The sequence below is a fragment of the Diaphorina citri genome, unplaced genomic scaffold, assembly GCF_000475195.1.
Source record: "Diaphorina citri unplaced genomic scaffold, Diaci psyllid genome assembly version 1.1 scaffold245, whole genome shotgun sequence".
Lineage (NCBI taxonomy): Eukaryota > Metazoa > Arthropoda > Insecta > Hemiptera > Psyllidae > Diaphorina > Diaphorina citri.
The window spans coordinates 18568-32073 of NW_007377682.1; the positions used below are offsets into that span (position 1 = coordinate 18568).

Below are 13506 nucleotides of genomic sequence, written 5' to 3' on the forward strand. Positions count from 1 at the left end.
ATCAATGGTGTATCAAACTATTCTAATACCCTCACTACCTGTTCCAAAAAGAAAATCGAGATAATTCCCTGTCAGTTTTGAGCTTTTGTTAGCACAAAATAAAGTACACCCTGTGCACTTTATTTTTCAAGTTAATAATCATGAATTATAGATCTCCAATTCTCCACTGTACACTTTTCTACCTTTTCCTCATTCTTCACGCATACCTTTTTTTTGTCTTCCTGGTTCATTGAATTCTTTAGTATCCCCAAATTTATTTTTCTACCTTGTAACGGCTTTAGGTACCTGCTGTGTGTTCGTGTTTTTGTGCCTGCATATTGATCATGCAATAAAATGTATTCTCTTTCATTAGCTCAATATAAAACAATCCGATAGTGCTGGTATAGTATATTGGATACCTAAGTAAATAATTTATTTAGAATATAAAAATATCAAAAAGTACTATCATCACACTCACAATGTCTGTTGGCATAAAAAGACATTTTAGTCTCGGCTGACGCAACGATATGAATAAGGTGTAGCTATTAAATTAAATTGAAATAATTATCCAGACACAAGAAACAAGTTACCTACCAGATTTTCGAAGTCAGTTAGACACAGGGCAATTTTTTCTTTGAAAAAATGCACCAGGTAAGTAATACACCAATTAAATGCAACAGGATTTTAACGTTGGGGCTGCCATAGATTTCGTAAGGATTGAACTCAATCTAGTGATGAGCCTGATACTGATACACACGCCACAACATAGGCAAGCCACTCACTATCAGGTAGACCTGACGACAGGTACACCTGATCAGGTCTACCTGATAGTGTGTGTGCTCATCAGGTATAACTGACAGACGAACTTTTTCAGGGCAAGCCACTCACTATCAGGTAGACCTGACGACAGGTACACCTGATCAGGTCTACCTGATAGTGTGTGTGCTCATCAGGTATCAGGTATAACTGACAGACGAACTTTTTCAGCCATACCTGTCAGGTCTACCTGATAGTGCGTGCTCGTCAGGTATATCTGATCAGTGTACCTGTCAGGTCTACCTGATGATGATGATGTCAGCTTTCCGTGCTGTTATTTTACTGGTAATATAAGCACGCAAGTCAGGTCTACGGGGTCTACCTGATAGTGGTTGGCCTAAAGCTTTAGTACCTACAGACAACGGGCCTTTCAGAAGTCAAACTTGAGTTTCCTCGGTGTCATGTATTGAGCTAGTACCTCTTCAGTGACACCTTTCATAGCCTCCTGATGGTGAGTTACTATTGGAGTTATTGTATCTATTAGAATCTTCTTCAGTTCGCCTGTGAGTAGAGCACCACTGGTGTAGTCCTGGAACAAAATCAAACATCATAGGGTCATCGCTAAGGATAAGTAGCGCGAACGAACTATTGCCCGTAGTGTTAAAGTGCCTTGTTTTCGTTCCGAGTTAAAACTTGGATGATGATGTCAGCTTTCCGTGCTGTTATTTTACTGGTAATATAAGCACGCAAGTCAGGTCTACGGGGTCTACCTGATAGTGGTTGGTCTGAAGCTTTAGTACCTACAGACAACGTGTGTGCCTGGCCTTAGGTGGTAGAGAATGCCCCTGGTATTATGAGGTATAAAGAGGTGAAATGAGAAAGAATGGAAAAAGAAAGGTCTTAGGCAATCATAATTTTAATGTAGCTTTGTCTTTATGGAATGGTTCTCACTTCCAGAAAACCAATTTGTCCACAGCTACCCTAGTGGCAAAAATTTTGTAATTTTCTATCATAGTTGGAAAGATAGAAAGATAATTTCTCCATACTCTCCATAGATTACTTAGTGATTTTTGTCGGTGAAAAACGGTGTCGTATCTAAAATACATCACATTTTTTTCTATTTCAGTGCTTCATGCTTTAACCACCACTTCTTTTTACATACCTACAGCATACAGGTCATCTTGGCCAAGGAACAGGGAAATAATCTGGTTTAAAAATCACACCAAATTCTTCAAGATCAAAGGAATACTCACCAAATCAGTTGTGTTACTTTTACTATGGAGCAGAATCCTGATGACTTGGACTACAGGAAAGGAATACTCACCAAATCAGTTGTGTTACTTTTACTATGGAGCAGAATCCTGATGACTTGGACTACAGCTACCTTCCTTAATATTGTAGTGATGAAGGCATTCACCTGGTAAATGGAAGGATAATCCCAGCCAATGAAAATAAATTATCATTTCTTTAATAATTTGACCTCAGTTGAAAGTGTAAGGCCAGCCGCTCACTATCAGGTAGACCTGACAGGTACAGCTGAAAAGGTCCATCTCTCAGGTCTACCTGATACCTGATGAGCACACACACACACACACACACACACACACACACACACACACACACACCATCAGGTAGAACTGATAAGGTGTACCTGCCATCAGGTCTACCTGATAATGAGTGCCTGGCCACCTGGTAAATATAGAAGGATAAACCCAGCCAATGAAAATAAATTATCATTTCTTTAATAATTTGACTTCAGTTGAAAGTGTAAGGCCAGCCACTGCCATCAGGTCTACCTGATAGTGAGTGCCTGGCCTTAGGTGGTAGAGAATGCCCCTGGTATTATGAGGTATGAAGAGGTGAAATGAGAAAGAATGGAAAAAGAAAGTGTGCCTGGCCTTAGGTGGTAGAGAATGCCCCTGGTATTATGAGGTATAAAGAGGTGAAATGAGAAAGAATGGAAAAAGAAAGGTCTTAAGCAACCTTAATTTTATTATTGTAATGTAGCTTTGTCTTTGTGGAATGGTTCTCACCCCCAGAAAACCAATTCGTCCAAAGCTACCCTAGTGGCTAAAGTCCTGAAACAAGGCAATCATATTTCTCACCTCCTATTCAAACAAATAAAGTACCTAACTCTTTCCCTCCTCTTTCAAACAAAGTAATTAGGTACCTGTTTCTCTCTGTTGGACACAATTCTTCCTGGTGATACGAGCAGAAGAAATGTCGAACCATCAAACTCCGAATTAGAAGTCACTCAGAGTGCAGAAGAGACTTCTCGTTTCATACTAAACATTGACTACCTGACCAGTGAAGAGAAAGCTCTTATGGAACTCAAGCAGAGCAAGAAGGAGACCATTTTCCACCGTGAGAAGGCTCATAGTGGCTATGACAGGTTGTTCCTACTGAGATCAAATACAATTCAGTTCTTCCAGTATGTGCAAGCGGTGTGCCAGTATGATTCCAACTATGATATTAACCCTATTGATGAACGAGTCTTCTACAGTCAAATTCGAACCTTGAGATCCCCTTCAGGTGAGCTTTACATGTTCATGCAAGTATTGTTTACCAATCAAGGGGTTGTACGGTTCGGCCGTTATTCAGGGCGAAAGTTTTGAGGAAAAAAAAATCGACAAAAGTTCACTTCTCTCAGTACTAGTTTTCGCTCCAAGACATTCAAACATATAAAGGTTCATTATAAAATGTAGATCAAAAGTCTCTTTGGGCCAAAGCTCGGCCGCTCTCCAATTTTTCTCTTATGGAACTCAAGCAGAGCAAGAAGGAGACCATTTTCCACCGTGAGAAGGCTCATAGTGGCTATGACAGGTTGTTCCTACTGAGGTCAAATACAATTCAGTTCTTCCAGTATGTGCAAGCGGTGTGCCAGTATAATTCCAACTATGATATTAACCCTATTGATGAACGAGTCTTCTACAGTCAAATTCGAACCTTGAGATCCCCTTCAGGTGAGCTTTACATGTTCATGCAAGTATTGTTTACCAATCAAGGGGTTGTACGGTTCGACCGTTATTCAGGGCGAAAGTTTTGGAAAAAAAAAATCGACAAAAGTTCACTTCTCTCAGTACTAGTTTTCGCTCCAAGACATTCAAACATATAAAGGTTCATTATAAAATGTAGATCAAAAGTCTCTTTGGGCCAAAGCTCGGCCGCTCCCCAAATTTGCGCTATCTTTAGGCTTAAATCACGTCATTCGTCAGGCTCTCTGGGGATTTTATCAGTTACTTCTTTTTCACTTGAATGATTATGTTATCTGTTCTTTCAGCCTATGAACTGGAATCCAAATTCTACACCAGTATGCTGGGACGATTTGAATTCTACAAATTTATCAAGTACATATCCTTGAACTACGTTGTCCCGAAGATGTTCTGTGAGTATTCTTGTTTTTCTCTGGAAATATTGTAACTGCTACGGTCTTAACGTCCCGAAAGCGAAGAGAGAAGGAAAACAGGGTAGGAGAAAGCCAGCCGTTCCAAAAACGGTGGCTAAAGTCCTGAAACAAGGCAATCATATTTCTCACCTCCTATTCAAACAAATAAAGTACCTAACTCTTTCCCTCCTCTTCTAAACGAAGTAATTAGGTACCTGTTTTTCTCTCTCCTCCTTCTCCTTTTCCTCCTCCTCCTCGTCCTCCTCAAACAAAGTAGGTAACTGTTTCTCCCTTCTCCTCTTCTAACAATGGAGGTAACATTCTCTCTTTATCTTCAGGCAATGTAGATAAATATTCTCTCCCCTTCTCTTCAAACAACTACAAATTAGTTCTCATCCTCCTTCCTCCTTCTCAAACCAAGTACATAGGTAACTTTTTCCCTTTCTCTTCAGACATTGTATAGTTCTCTCTCCTCCTTTTCAACTTCAAACAAAGCAGGTACCTACCTAGTTCCTTTCTCTTCCTCTTAAAACAAAGGAGGTAACATTCTCTCCCCTTCTCTTCAAACAACTGCAAATTATTTCTTATCCCTCTCCTCTTCAATGGAATAATGGTAAAGTATGGATCTTGATCAATAGCACATGGGATGAGACAAGGGACTTTATGATTCTTGTTGAAAATCAAGGGGAAAGTTGAGCTGAACGAGGGAGCAGCTTGGATGGCAGGAAAAGAAAATTTACCCACAGAGTCAAAGTCCTTGAGACCGAAGATAGCTTTCACTGTGGTGCCATTGACAAGCTTCTGGATTTTCAAAATGTTCAGGTAGAATGATGGGCTGTGAATACAGGAAAATTTGAATATTAAATAGTTGAGAATAAAAGAGATCTCTATAATATGGAATTGAAAAAAAAAAACCAACACAACAATTAAAACTATGTAAGTACCCTCCTACTTACATGTTTTTATGGTGCTTTAATTGTACAAACAAAAAGAAGTACATAAAGGCACCGCGGACTCGACAGAAATGAAGGACAATTCCTATTTGAAGCAGAACATTTCCCTGTTCGACACAATGAATATGAGATACAAACTGATGAGCTGTTTCCGAGGGAATACGAATGATCAAGGTACAGTCGAGTGCACCGCGGACTCGACAGAAATGAAGGACAATTCCTATTTGAAGCAGAACATTTCCCTGTTCGACACAATGAATATGAGATACAAACTTATGAGCTGTTTCCGAGGGAATACGAATGATCAAGGTACAGTCGAGTTTTTTCCCCCCTCCAGAGGTTTGATAGAGGTAACTGTAATGACGGAGGTCTTATTGATCCGAAAAAATCATTCATGTGCCACTTAAGTACCTACTTTCCTATTTGTATTTAATGTACTTAATCAAGCGTGCCGGAAAGCGCGAACGTCAAGAGTTCGAAGCGCTGCTGCCAGGTTTGATAGAGGTAACTGTAATGACGGAGGTCTTATTGATCCGAAAAAATCATTCATGTGCCACTTAAGTACCTACTTTCCTATTTAATGTACTTAATCAAGCGTGCCGGAAAGCGCGAACGTCAAGAGTTCGAAGCGCTGCTGCTCCCGGCCTATATTAACACGAAATTCAGTTTCAAGCTTTCAAATGGTTTTGGCATTTTTGAAGTAACAGTGTGCTTTCTTTTCAATTTGGTAGCGCGGCTTGTGAGTGCTAGGTCGCGGGTTCGATTCCCGCCCGGGGCGGATTTTGTCCTGAACGAATGAGGTTTGTTCTCGAAACGGCAGGCTTTCTTCCTATCCTGTCTTCCTTCTCTCTTCGACTTGGGGACGATAAGACCTTAGCAGTTACAGTTCCCTCCATCAAACCTCTTGTAAAAAAAAAGTCGATTTCGTCAAGGGTTCGAAGCGCCTAGGTGCCCGGCCTATATTAACACGAAATTTAGTTTCAAGCTTTCAAGGGTTTTTGTCATTGCACTAAAAACTGACCATCGAAATTTTGACCCGATTACATTACTTTCCTTCCTATAGGATAAGGAAAGTAAAAACTACACCCCTGAGGCAGCAGGTTTCGTCATGTAATTTCTTATTTTTCCCAAATTTCATCAAACTAATTTTCGAGATAAATCTTGAAACTTAATTTTTCACAATCAGTGGAAAAACTACACCCCTGAGGCAGCAGGTTTCGTCATGTAATTTCTTATTTTTCCCAAATTTCATCGAACTAATTTTCGAGATAAATCTTGAAACTTAATTTAACACATTGAATCAATCATCAATGTGTTTATTACTCTACCGAATCACGCGTGACTCGGTACACATTCATGTAATTCGGTACATCGTCTGCGTATTGGGTGTATGATAATGACGGTGCCTCATATTCCGTAGGTACTGGTACGTGGAGTTGTACTTGAGACACCAAGTACAATTTCAATCAATTCTCTTCTTAATTTTTCCGACATTCCCTGTACCAATCTTCATTATTTTCCTAGTTTTAAGTGAGTAATTTTACTGTTGGCATTTTGTTTTATATTTTTTGAAGGATTTTTTTTTTGTTACCTATTTTCAACCTTTTTGTTTGACAATGCAATAACCCTAATGTGTTCTAACTGAAAGTGACCTGTTTAACCTTATTTCCTAATCGTATAAACCAAGTAAAACAATCTATGTGTAAATAATGTCTACTTTTACCTATCCAGGATTTTATTATCCTGCTAGAAGCTGGATAGAATCCGTCTTTTTGATCATAGGAAGGATTATTTTGGGGTTGTGCAATCCGGATTCCAAAGAGCTTGGGATAATTTTGTTACTAAGGGTACCTACTTTGAGAAAAATCGGAAAAAGCTCGTTGAATAAAGCAGTTTCCAATAGATCTCTGAAGTTAATTAACTTCGTGAGTGGTTGGTATCTGGAAATGACGGTATGATACGGATTACGGTATGAGCATTGAGCAATACGGTACGTGAGTACGTGCCACTCACTTTTCCCGTGAGAGGATAAAGGCATGGACCGTGTGAAATGAGCTTTTTTTTTCAATGTCACAACTTGGCAACACCGAATTGAAAGCGTTTGCTAACTTCTCCTCGGTCATTTTTGTTTACTTTTTTTATATATAAAAAAACTATAGGTATATAAAAAGTTAAAAAGGGAACTTTCAGCCTTTGCATATTTGAAGCTTTTCAAGGATTATCTCCCTAGCAACTGATAAGAATGATAAGACAACGACCAAAGAAGATAGAGATCTAGTTTTTAAATGACCTACGTTTAATCAGAAATGACCACTCAAAAGCCTTTGGAATGGATAGTATCTCTCATGTGTCTATTTGATAAACAGGTTAGAGACAATCAATTTCTCACAAAGTTAACCCACACAATTTTTAAAAGCCAATGGGAGCTAGACCTTTGAGTAGAGCTTTTGTGCTCATGTGCCACCTGCTCAATAGAAGTCTTTGGCATAGTCCCACACACAACCTCCTACACAGCCCTCACCCAGTTGATCTGTGAATGGTGTTGGTGTAGGTTCTTTTTCTTTCACTTAAAAAAAAAAAATGTAGGTAGTATCTTTGGTTGTTCTAACTGTTGATTTCTGAAAAAGATAAAAATCATGGCTACACAGAAGCCTATGGAATGGATAGTCAGCCTCATGTGCAGATTTGAAGAACAGGTATCTTGAATGGTTTCCCCCCATCTATTCTGTTTGTTTCAAGTTAAAATTCCTAGCTGTCCAACCAGCCGGGTTGAACCATATGATAATACAGATTTCTTACAATTTACAAGAATTATGCAGGCTTTCTGTTAGATATACCTGATTTTTTTACTCAGCAGGAACATCAAAAAGGACAAATTCTAATCCCAAATTCTTAACAATTAAATATTAATTAGTTCACCCCATCTATTCTGTTTGTTTCAAGTTAAAATTCCTAGCTGTCCAACCAGCCGGGTTGAACCATATGATAATACAGATTTCTTACAATCTACAAGAATTATGCAGGCTTTCTGTTAGATATAGCTGATTTTTTACTCAGCAGGAACATCAAAAAGGACAAATTCTAATCCCAAATTCTTAACAATTAAATATTAATTAGTTCGATGTTGATCTTGTGGGTGGTGTTTGTTGAAAATGTCAAAAGTGTGTAGGTGTTTATATTGATGTAGGTAGAATTGATCACTACCTACACTTGGAAAATATAGGTATTGATAGCTTCTTGAAGACTAAAAAAGCTAGAGAATTTGTCTACCAAGAGATTTATTTTAGAAATGTTTGAATTGAAGTTGCATTTGCACTTTTTGACAAATCTGTACTAAAAAAAAAAAAAAAATCTGTAAAATTTACTCAAACTTTGGACTTTAACAGCTAAGTACTGACTGCATCAGTTTGTGACAGCTAATTTTACATTTTTACCAAAGTGTCATGTTATTAATTTCTCACTCTTTTGATTACAGCTGCCATGGAGAACTGGTCCCCAATCTTCTATCACTCGCATCAATGAGGAGCAATTAAAATCTTGCTTTGTCAAAATTAGTGAGAACAAATTCCAAACTGCCCAGATACCAACCACCTATTACATACTGAGCTTAACATCAGTGATTCAGGAGAATCTAATGTTAGTAGATATTTATTTGCACTTAGATCGGTGGCATCATTTCTGATGTGCTCGTGTATAGGACAGATAAATTGTCTAAAATAATAAATGATTAAGTTTTACGATGTTGGATGTTCATCCTATGTGGAGGCAGACAAAAAGACAAAAACATTTGATGGTACCGCCGTGAAACTATTAGGATATGCAATATATTTACCCAGGAACGAAAAACGTAATATTGATACCGCCGTGTAACTTTTAGGGTATGCAATATGTTCATTGGTTTAAGTCATTTTAAATGGATACCGCCGTGAAACTATTAGGATATGCAATATGTTTACCCAGGAACGAAAAACGCAATATTGATACCGCCGTGTAACTTTTAGGGTATGCAATATGTTCATTGGTTCAAGTCATTTTAAATGGATACCGCCGTGTAACTATCAGGGTATGTGATATGGCAACTTTTTTTCTTCTTCACAATATTGATACCGCCGTGAAACTTTTAGGGTATGCAATACGTTGATTTTCTTTTCTTTAGCAGATTTTTTTTAAGCTAGACGACTGGGAAACTATTCGAGTATGCAAAAGGCTCTTTTTTCTTCTTCACAATATTGATACCGCCGTGAAACTTTTAGGGTATGCAATACGTTGATTTTCTTTTCTTTAGCAGATTTTTTTTTAAGCTAGACGACTGGGAAACTATTCGAGTATGCAAAAGGCAGTAGTTCCAACCTTTTTTTGGGAATGAAAAAAGTAAATAAAAAGTCCTTTGTTTGAAGTAAAGTAAATTTCATCATTTATATTTACCTCTAATTAAAATTCGGACAATAATAAATAATACATTGACATCATAATATCTAAATTGTTAACAAAATTTAAACTTAGCCGTAAAACCTCAGAGAATAAGGTAGGTACAGGATATAATTCTAAAGGACAAGATAAAAAAAAATGTAGTAGGTAATGAAAATCAGGAGATGACCGAAATTTTAAACGAATGTCCCTACCTATTAGGTGCAACAAAAATAGATATCTTATCAAATAAACTATAACTTAAAATAAGCTGTATAAATATCACGGTTTCAACATACAAACGAAAGATAACACAACAATAATGAGAAAAGGAATTCAAAGGAAACCCATTTTTTAGTAGGTAGGTATACAATAAAGAGAAAATAAATCTAGATAGGTACCTAAAAGGAGAAAAAAAATCACGACCAAAAGGGAATCCCTTCTTGTGAAAGGGAAAGGTAAGTAGTAGGAGGACTGAATTTTATTATCTAACAGAATACTTATTATGTACCATTAATAAATTCAAGAGTAAGTATTCGGTAAATTGATTTTGAGATAAATAATAGGCAGCGGCTAGCTCCCCGACGAATGAAAATGTATAGCACTTAATTTTAAGTGTAAAAGAGGTAAATTTATTGAGATAAAAATAGACCAACAATTACCAATTACTATAAATCATCCATTCAAGGAACTAATTGCACAATTTACTTTAGTAGTATACAATCCCACTGGCGAGTGAGATAGCATTAAATTCGTAGATTTAGGCTCCCCCTCATTCTTTCGCATTTCAATTATTTGATTTGAATAAATAACAGAAATACAAGCTGTTCTTCCCAAGTCTCAATTCCCATGCTCAATCAAATTTCAACCGTTCGAGTTGAACTTGTTTTGTCATTTTTGATTCGAAAGCTCAATAGATCGCCAATCCAATCCCGTAATATTCTATCACAGACTAGTCTGTCCTGTTTAGTTCCGGTTCACAGTTAATCTGTCCCGTTTCAGAGACTATTATACTGTCCCGTTTAGTCCCGTTTCACAGACTGTTCTGTCCCGTTTAGTTCCGTTTCACGGTCTAATCTGTCCATTTCACAGACTAGTCTGTCCCGTTTAGTTCCGTTTCACAGACTAGTCTGTCCCATTTAGTCCCGTTTGTCCGGTACATGGCTAGTGGATTCCCGGAGATGTTTGTCAGTCATGTTGGATGGCGTGGTGGAGGATTTCCTCTGCTTTGACATCTGACTGAGAACATTGTCCAGTGTCGCTTGACCGTGAGATTCTGCAATGAGAATTACCATGAAAATATTAATGATAAGTTGATAACAGATTGGTACCACCGTAGCCTCCGTGGCCGAGTGGGTATCACACTAGGCTTGCACTCCGGAGGTTCCGGGTTCGATTCCCGCCGGGGTCGGTTTTTTTTCGCCTCTGTGTTTTGAGTTCGGGGTGCACTCAGCCTCATGAAGACAATTGAGTAGCTACTTTAATCGAGTAGCGATCAGTGGCGGCATTACCAGTGTAAAAAAAATTGATGATGAGTGAGAATTAACAGTAAAGGAGGCACTTAGTAATGCTGTGGTACCCACAAAAGTTGTGAAAAAGCTCTCTGCTTTACTACAAAGAATTCACGATTTGAATTGAATTTTGAATTTAATAAGAAAATTTTCTGTCTTACCTTTCTCAAGAGGAGATCCTAGTGTGAGACTAGACTGAGAAGAGGACAAATTGAGTGTGGATAGAATAGAAAGATACTGAGTGGTCTCATTCTCTTCTACTGGCAGGCAGGTTTCCACCATAGTCTCCAAACAGTTGACAAATAGTTGAGCAGACTCCGCTGTGCAGTTACTCATGTTGTTACGAGGGAATGGACCTGAGGGAAAATCGATAGATATGACAGACATAAAATAATCGAGGTGATCATTGAACGATATTTGATGACCAGCTGATGAGCAAACTTCGTTTATAAAACCAGTTATAAGGCACTTTTACCTCTCACCCAGGCTGTAGGTATCCTACTAAAAAGGATGACGAGAAACAGTGAACGGGATAAACCCCCTAAAAGTTCAATAAATCAACACATTCCTTAATTTCAGTTTTTCATTCTGTCGGTTTTTGTTCTTCTCCACACATAGCCTTGTTGATTAGCGTGTAAATAAATAAAATTAACTTTAGTTCTTTTTTTATAATATTTTTTTTTTCCTGTATAGGAATGTGCAAAAAGACAAGTAATATAAAAGCTGACCATCGAAAATTTTGACCGAATACATCACTTTCCTTCCTATAGGTCTATACTATAGGATAAGGACAGTACAAAGGCAAAACTCACCGGCAAATCTCCACAGTCCCCCAAAGCCGCACGACTGAAGGAAGTGCAGTTGTTGCTGACTGGTAGCCGTGTTGCTATCTTCCTTCACTATATGTTCGATAATAGACTGAATGGAGGCTAGGATATCTGTATCGTGACAAACGGCCAGAATGTAGTTCACTTTGGCATCTAGAAGACTGTGTCTGTGAACCGAAAACAAGGGAAGTGAAATTTTAGTGACTTTTTTCGACTTTGTTTTAGTCCGTTTCTAATGAAGACAAATACCATATAAGATTAATCGATATTCTGTGCTTTTATTTAGCAACCAGCCAGAGGCTGGCAGATTGTTTATGTATGTTTGAAAATATATAATCACTAGCCGAAACCCGTCGCTTCGCTCCGGATTTCCGCTAGTTCATCCTGAGGCATGGCCGAACTTGTAGAAAATGATAAAAAATACGGTCAAGTCATAAAATTTAGCGTAGTGTATTAAGCAGGGAACTACATTTGTGACAAGCATTTATGCTTAACACAATTAAAATTCCTTTTAAAAAAAAATTGGTTCCTCCTCTCTACTTACATAACAGGGAATACCCGCGGAAACACTTCACTTGCTTCGGCCAGGTATTGGTACAGATATTTCATCTCCACCTCATCCGTAGAATGTTTCACCAGAGTGGCCAGAACTGTCAGGGTCAACGCTTGAGTGGCGAAATCCTTGAGAACCTCAGGATTCAGAAGAACGTTAGACTCGTTTGATACGCTGCCTCGTTCACCACGATTCTGCAAAAGAAAATATCGTCAATTACAACAAGTTCCATGAACTGTAGACATTACTTGGAAAAAATGCCTCTACAGACAGATTCGCCCAATCTCCATATGGGACCTAAAGAACGAAAATTTTCTCATTATTTTGAACGTTCACACCAAATTTCATCGAAATCGGATAGAGCGTTTCAAATTAAATCGATCCCAATGGCAAGGAAAACCTAGACCCTTGAATGGAGTGTGCCTGAAGGTATGTGATGTATTCCAACATTTCCAACCCCCTCGAGAGTTATCTCAGAACAAAAAACATTAAATCGTCAAGTTGAAACTTTACCCAAATATTTCAACAAACAAGCCTGCTCAGCAATGGCCAAAATCAATCGAAGGCGCGAAACAATGCAATTTTTTTTTGCTATGTTGGCTCAGCAATTGCAAAAATTAGAGCACAAAAGTCGCAAAACCAATGAAAAAAATTCTTTGCCAAGCTGCAAACTCTGCAAAGCAAAGAAATTACTCGCGCAGTTATTACATTGGCAAATTGGCATTGATTTGCTAAAATGCTTCATGCTAGCAAAGAAATTACTCGCGCAGTTATTACATTGGCAAATTGGCATTGATTTGCTAAAATGCTTCATGCTTGAGAGAATTGCCATTGTAAACAAAATGGTCTATTAAACGATAATACTGAAAAGGTAAGTGAGGGATTTGAAGCAAAAACGACTTATAGGTCCCAAGATTTACATAGGCTATAAATCGTTCTTGCGTCAAACCCCTTCAATTTAAAAATTAAATTATTAATCATAAACGAAAACTGTGATTAGATAGAAATTAATTTAGAAAATAGGTTCAATGTTTAGTTAGACGGATCAAAATGATCAAATGTAACAAAAGTGAATAGTGTTGTAAAAAAGTCAATCAGTAATAAAGTGAGATCTTTGTGGGTAAAAATGTTTAAA

The 13506-nt window shown here is 37.9% G+C and overlaps 2 protein-coding genes and 1 long non-coding RNA gene across 3 annotated transcripts in view; 2 read left to right on the forward strand and 1 right to left on the reverse strand.

The window, feature by feature from the left end:
• LOC113466298 lies at nt 1-1314 on the forward strand. The gene is made up of 2 exons (XR_003390736.1): nt 1-826; nt 933-1314. It is a non-coding gene; the product is annotated as an uncharacterized LOC113466298 (long non-coding RNA).
• Nucleotides 1315-2924: 1610 nt separating this feature from the next.
• Nucleotides 2925-6519, forward strand: LOC113466295. The gene is made up of 5 exons (XM_026821577.1): nt 2925-3142; nt 3574-3698; nt 4016-4120; nt 5116-5382; nt 6494-6519. The coding sequence occupies exons 1-5, from the start codon at nt 3060-3062 to the stop codon at nt 6517-6519; spliced, it is 606 nt and encodes a 201-aa protein (XP_026677378.1). The 5' UTR covers nt 2925-3059.
• Nucleotides 6520-9701: 3182 nt separating this feature from the next.
• The window catches only part of LOC103506554 (neurofibromin), a 39916-nt gene continuing 36111 nt past the window's right edge, over nt 9702-13506 (reverse strand). The window contains exons 24-27 of the mRNA XM_026821578.1: nt 12363-12565; nt 11804-11985; nt 11153-11347; nt 9702-10756 (exon numbers count right to left, since the gene is read on the reverse strand). Coding sequence (XP_026677379.1) covers nt 10620-10756; nt 11153-11347; nt 11804-11985; nt 12363-12565 — 717 coding nt within the window. The 3' untranslated portion in view covers nt 9702-10619. The remainder of the gene's footprint in view (nt 10757-11152; nt 11348-11803; nt 11986-12362; nt 12566-13506) is intronic.